Source organism: Camelina sativa, chromosome 8 (genome assembly GCF_000633955.1).
Source record: "Camelina sativa cultivar DH55 chromosome 8, Cs, whole genome shotgun sequence".
In the NCBI taxonomy this organism is placed as follows: Eukaryota; Viridiplantae; Streptophyta; class Magnoliopsida; order Brassicales; family Brassicaceae; genus Camelina; species Camelina sativa.
The window spans coordinates 7,263,482-7,270,677 of NC_025692.1; the positions used below are offsets into that span (position 1 = coordinate 7,263,482).

The 7,196-nt window shown below is 36.7% G+C and overlaps 1 protein-coding gene and 1 pseudogene across 1 annotated transcript; one reads left to right on the plus strand and one right to left on the minus strand.

The window, feature by feature from the left end:
* LOC104709291 lies at nucleotides 122–1,069 on the minus strand. Its single transcript, XM_010425930.1, has one exon. The coding sequence runs from the start codon at nucleotides 1,067–1,069 to the stop codon at nucleotides 122–124; it is 948 nt and encodes a 315-aa protein (XP_010424232.1).
* The window catches only part of LOC104706580, a 2,748-nt pseudogene continuing 2,316 nt past the window's right edge, over nucleotides 6,765–7,196 (plus strand).

Consider the following 7,196-nt stretch of genomic DNA (forward strand, 5'->3'; position numbering starts at 1 on the left):
TTGCAGATCTTGGTGGATGAGCTGGAAGCCATGGATCAAATGCAGGATTTATTGATGTACCATCACCTATATGGTATCGTAAACCTTTGAGAAGTAAGTCTCGACCGTGTAGTATTGAGCGTCAACCATGTGAAGGTTTCTTTCCCAGGGTTGCAGTCCTAATATCGGTAGCAGGGAAATATCTGCTTTTAAGTATCTTTGTAAGCAGACATTCTGGGGAATTTAGAATTTTCCACACTTGTTTAGCCAAAAGCGCATCATTGAACTTCTCAATATCATGAAAGCCTAATCCACCTTCTGACTTTGGGAGGTTCAGCCGTTTCCAACTAACCCATGAGATTCGTCTTTTTGATTCATCTGATCCCCACCAGAACTGTGAAAAGAGTGAATCAATCTCCTGACAGATAGTCAAAGGGAGTTTGAAACAACCCATGGCGTGGGACGGCATGGCAAACGCCACTGACTTCAACAGAACTTCCTTAACAGCTTCTGATAAATATTTGGTATGCCAATTCCTTGTCCTTTCCTTAACACGGGTGACAATATACTCAAACATCTGGCACTTCCTTCTTGAGAACTCTTCAGGCAATCCCAGATATTTCCCACAACCACCTACTCTTGTGATGTTGATATGTCGTTTGACTGCATCCTTTTTAGACTCTTCAACCTTTGAACCAAACGTGATGGAGGATTTGTTGAGATTAACACATTGTCTGGATAATTGCCCATATTGGTGTAAGATTCTAGCAAGAACTCGACTATTCCGTGAATTGGCTTGACAAAAGAAAAATGAGTCATCCGCAAAGAGAAGATGTGTTACCCTTGGACCATGGTTGCTGATAGACAATCCGGTAATGTCCCCTCTTGACTCCGCTTGATGTATCTTTTGTGTTAACATCTCCGCACAAAAAAGAAATAGATAGGGTGAGATTGGGTCACCTTGACGTAAACCTCGTTTCGGTGTGATATCTCCATAGGGACTTCCATTAATCAATACCGAATATGAAACTGAACGAACCATTGCCATGATCCATGTAATCCATATCTGATCAAATCCAAGTTTAACCATTGATTGCTCCAGAAAGTCCTAGTCGACCCGATCGTAGGCTTTGCTAATATTAGTCTTGATCGCCATGTAACTTTTTGATTGGCGTTTCCTGGATTTGAGGGAGTGTAGTAATTCATGAGCCACCAATATTTTATCCGTGATGTGTTTACCCGGTACAAATGTTGTTTGCTCTAAGGAGATTATGTTAGGTAGAACTGTCTTCAGGCGAGTTGTGATGATCTTAGAAATGATTTTGTAGGAGACGTTGCAGAGGCTTATCGGGCGGTAGTTACTCATTTGTCTTGGTTGGTCAACCTTAGGGATAAGACATATGTGTGTTTGATTGAGAGTTGCAGGCATAACGTTCGTCTGAAAGAACTTCTTGATCTCCGATGTAATATCAGGACCTAGTATATCCCAAAATTGGTGGTAAAAGTGGCCAGTCATACCATCTGGTCCCGGAGCACGGTCTCCTTTGATAGCAAAAGCTGCTCTAGATATTTCCTCAGAAGTGACGTCTTGTGTTAAGATCCTATTCATAGCATTTGAAACTGGTGCACAGATGTTATCAAAAAAATTACCCCAATCAGTCTGAACCTCCTTCTGCTACCGGTCTCGAAAATATTCTGTAGCCACTCTGGATATATTCTCTTCGCGTATGTGTTCCATTCCATTATTATCATGAACCGAAACCATACGGTTCCAGGCCTTACGAGCTTTTGCAGATCCATGAAAGTATAGTGTATTTCGATCACCTTCTAGTAACCACTGTGCATGACTTTTTTGTTTCCAATAAATCTCTTCATGTAGATAAGCCTTACTCAAAGATATCTTGATATCCCGTATTCTGGTATGATCTGGTAGCACTTGATGGAACTCCGCCTCAAGTTGATCCTTAAGGATTCTTATCTCCTCTGTCGAATTAGTTACATTGGCTCGCTTCCATTTGGATATTTTGGTTCTCATCAGCTTGATCTTATCTGAGAACATTAACCGAGATGGGATACCATTCCAGTCCTGTTTCATCGCCTCTATGAAACCTTCTCTTTCCACAAGTCTTTTATCATAATGAAAAAGACCTCTCTTTTGGCTCGTTTCAGACAGTATATGAATAATGATCGGGCGATGATCAGATTCAATCGGCTCCAAGAATTCTGAACTGGATGCAGGAAAAGAGGCAAACCACTATGTATTTGCAGTTGCTCTGTCCAAGCAACATTGTATAAGTTCCTTTATACGAGTACCATTCCGAATTATGCTTCGTTGACCACTCCAGCTAAACTTGTTTCCTGTGTGCTTCAAGTCAAGCATATCACAAATGGTAAGCATATCATTGAACTCTTTGAATGTAGTTTCATCACGGTCATGACCACAAAGCTTCTCACTATTGCTTCGAATCTGATTAAAATCGCCAATCAGTAACCAAGCTTCATTCCGATTGACAGCATATTGTTGTAAGCGTTCCCATAATTCTGATCGGTATTGAGGATCAGGATGACCATAAATACAAGACAAGTAGAAAGTAGAGATTTTGTCATTAATAGAACAATCTACAAGTCTTGCATCATGATACAAAATTGTAATATCGATAGAAGATTTCCACAATAGAGCCAATCCACCACTAAGACCTTGAGGTGGTACAATACATAATTGAGTGAAACCTAAAGAAACCGCAATATCAATGACTTTGTCTGTCGGTTGCTTTGTCTCAATGAGAAAGATCGCGTCCAAGAGATATTTACGACATATCTCTTTAAGGCGTCGAACTGTAGGGAACTTTCCCATTCCCTGACAGTTCCAACTGGCTACTCTCATTGATCATCTGGCGGAACCGGGCCCGCCGCATTTCCGTCTGTCGAATGAGAAGAACTAGTTTCCAATAAAGTATGAACCCTGCGACGCTTACGTGGATTTGATATCTGAATGGGGAGAGGATGCGTGACTGCTTCAAGGATACGGTTTCCTGTGTGCTCAAGGGCTAATATCAGACCCCGTCGCCTTGCTTCCGCTTCTGAAGGATCAGCCACGGATGTGTAATTTTGATAAAGACGGCGGAGATCACCAATAGATGTCATATGTCCGTCAAAGGGAACCAGTTCTGTCATGATCACCTGGTTTGGTGGTGGTGGTGGTAATGCCAGTCGTTCCTGATGTTGAACGTGCAGATTTGGGGGAGGAACAGGAATTTGGAGGTTTTGATGTGATAGCGTCATTGCAGGGGCATTGAAAGCAGCATTTTGTGCCGGTGGTGGATGATGGATGTCATGGTCCTCCTGACGGTGCTCAGGACACTCAGAGATATCATGGCAGAGGGACTGACAGCGGAAACAATAGTTTCTTAATTTTTCGTATCGGAAAGAAACTGTAGCCCATTCAGATCCAAAACGGAAACGGCGTTCGAAGGTAACAGGATGGTTCAAAGGCCATTGGATACACACTCGGGCAAATTCCACATTGCCACCAGCGATATCTTCAACATCTAAATCCAGAATCATTCCTAACGTACCAGCAATGTAGCGAACCATTGGTGGAGTGAAGAACTGCAGGGGGATACCTCGGATCTGGATCCAAAAATTAATGAAAAGTGGATTGTCATCAGGCAAATTGGGTTGCCAGGGTTCCATAGCCACCATCCATTCATTGAAACTACACGGTCCACGGCGATAAACCAGTTGAAGTGCTTCATTTGATGGGAACAAAAATTGGGAACGACCATGTTCCACAACCCATCCAGTGACCAAATTATCCATTCCCTAGAGACGAGGAAAGAATCGATTCATCGCTCGAAGATTCTGTCGTCTTGGATTGACATGACGAACAAAGAGGCTGAACTGTGAGACCCTCGTTGCTTGATGACATAGATTCGCGGGAATTTCGTAAGTCCCACCACATGCATATTGACATCAGTCATTTTGGAATTACTCTTTGGGATTGAAAATGAATTAATAGCAGTTGGAGGTTTGGTGTAGAATGTGGAGAGGAAGTGAGCGAGTAGTTGTTATATAAGGAAACAAAGAAACCGCAAGACGGTTATTCGGAAAAATCACAAAAAAGGAGTATGGGATGCAAAAAATCTGGCATCACGGGTGGATCCCAACCAACATCATGGGATTTGTGACTTAAAACTAACCGGTAGACTGGCCATGAAGGGGAACACCGGAGAAAAAAACTCCACGGAGGAGAGAAACGGTTACTACAAACCGACTGAGAGATATATATTCTCATAAAAAAATAAAAAATTAAAGTTTTTAACTTTTTTTAATTATAATATTTCGTGTTTTATAATTTACGGTGCTTTACCATGTGGGTTCTATTTCTTTAGATTATTAGTATGTCTATATTGTATTGCATCTTATAGGCCCGCGTAAATATATTATAAACTAGATAATCACCCGCGCTGCACTGGTAGTACGAAATTTTTTTATTTTGTTATTTGTTAAGATTATGATTATGTTGTATCATTCACGTACATGTTATATAATATAGTACTATATGGTGAGTTTTAAGTCATATTAAACTACTAATAGGTAGGTATAGAAACTAATACCGTTACTCTTATTCGACCCGTTACTTGGCTTGTTTTCGTCTCGAAAAAGGGTACCCGCATCTTTAGGGTCGAGTGAAAAGTATTATAATTATATTATTTGTGAGTAAGGATCGAGTATCGGGTATTAATTTAATGTTTGATATCCGTGCCGTTACCCATCCCGTTACCTGTCTTGTTATCCGTGTTGTTACCCGACCCGTAAATACCCGTTAATATTTTGTAGTATTATCATTTATTAATAATTTATATATATATATATTCTAGAATAAAAGTTAAAGTCTAAGTTCAACGTAGCTTTATTTTTAATGGAAAATAATTGTTATTTGTACATTTTATCTAACATATGAATGATCTAATTATTTTTTGTGTATAATATAAAATAAATACATATGATGGACTATGTATATCGGCAGCGGGTATAATATGTAAAATGTTAGAATCTTACTATGAATGACCGCAATCAATCCCCAAACACCCATTACGTTTACTACAGTCTACATATATAATTATATATATTGATCAGGGAAAATTCCCCAAATTCTCTTTTAATTAATGTTTGGTTGGAAAAAAAAATTCCCAAATTCTCTCATCAATAACTTATCTTTAGGTTTTTTTTTTGTGAAACACTTCATAATAGGTTATGTTTTATTTGCTATTTTTGTGGATAAACATTTTCTGGTTACAACAAATTAATATTAACATTCTGTTATTATATTTTGTATTAAAATATAGTGGCATTTTGTGTAATATACTACATGGAATAGGGTTACTTATTTAAAGAGTTGCTTAAATAATATAATAGAGATATGTTATATTTTTAAATGTGTTTTATATATTAATTTAATATTTTATTTGATAATCTTTTAATAAAAAACCAAATTTAGAGTTCAAATGATATTTTTTGAAAATTAAAATGGTCAAAAATTAATATTCTGTTTATATACATATTAGAATTATCTTTATTTATATTTAAAATTTAAATTTATAAATTTTATCTTTTAAAATTTTAAACTTCCAAAAATAAATTTTTGTATTACACATGGCAAGATCTCTCATTCATAAATTTTTGTATTCGCGATCATGCGAGTTACTAACTTTGTAAACCAATGTTTATATAATAAGATGTCACGTTTCCGAAAAAAATAATTCTACAATTTGCGTTTAAGTTAATGTCATTGTACCAATAATTTGAGTATTTTTTTTTTTTCTAACTAACTTGTTTTAAAACAAAACATTTAGTTTGTAATTTAGTTAACAGTTATGTGAATTGAATTTCACTTTCACCAATCTATAGACTAGCCTATAGGTTACAATTTTGTCCAAAACCTAAACAATTTCTTTTTTAATGCATATTTGTTTACATTATTAACAAAACAAATGACTAATTTAGAGATCTTCTTGGTTTGTTCAACTAAGAGCATCTCCGATCCATCTTTATCTTTTCTTCAATAAATAGAAAAAAATATAACAATCTATTTTAGGGGCAAATTTTGCTTCAACTCATCTCTATTCTCACCTCTAAAACAAAGATTGCTATATTTTCCTCTATTTATATTAAAAAAAATAGAAAAAATCATTGGAGATGGTCTAAAACTTACATCACAGACGTACATTACATTTTAAGTCCGGTTCTCTCTATTTACATTACATATCATCATGGACTTATGATTTATAGACTTCCTCTCTATTTTCCGAATACTTTTTTGGTTTCAAACCAAATTCTGTAACATTTTTACTGATTCAAAATTAAAAGAACGCTCCGTTCGCGTATTTTTCCAGTAGACTAAGCGTAATTTTTTTTTTTGTTGGGAGTTGTTTTTTTTTTGTAGAAATATGTTTTATAAGTTTGCATAAATCGTATAGACGTTAGAGAGTTGGAAATTAAGACAAGTGTCAAATGGCACACATAAACGTAACTGAACTATAAATGTAAAAGACAAATCAATGCCCAAGTCTCGCAACTACTTTCTTTCAATGTGGCTCTCTCCCTGCTAAGTGTTTTTACTTCTCTTTATCAGGCCAACGGAGACACATCAATGTGTTGTGCGTATATCAGAGACACAAACGACATGTACACATAATGACATAAACGTTACAATACTACTATTACTATCATTATATATTGTATAAAAAAATTTTGAGTACTCCACCTAATTCTATCACATTTAATACTAGTGATCCCCCAATGTTTGTTTGTTCTATATAAATACCCTTGCATGCCAAACTACATAACACTCATGCTACTCATATAAGCATCAACATGACAACATCACCATAATCATCATCTTCATCATCATTATAACCTTCATTTTTTGAAGAAAAAAATAAAAATCATGAGTCTCTCGGGAGTGGGAGTTTTGTTAGATCTATATGTAATGGTAGGGTCTTTAATGTTTCTTGAGCTAATGGTGGTGATGGAGGCACAACCACTGGTTCCATCCATGTTCATCTTTGGTGATTCGGTGGTTGATGTTGGAAACAACAATGATATCTACACAATCGTTAAAGCTAATTTTCCTCCTTATGGAAGAGACTTCACAACCCATAAACCCACCGGACGCTTCTGCAATGGAAAGTTAGCTACTGACTTCACCGGTACTT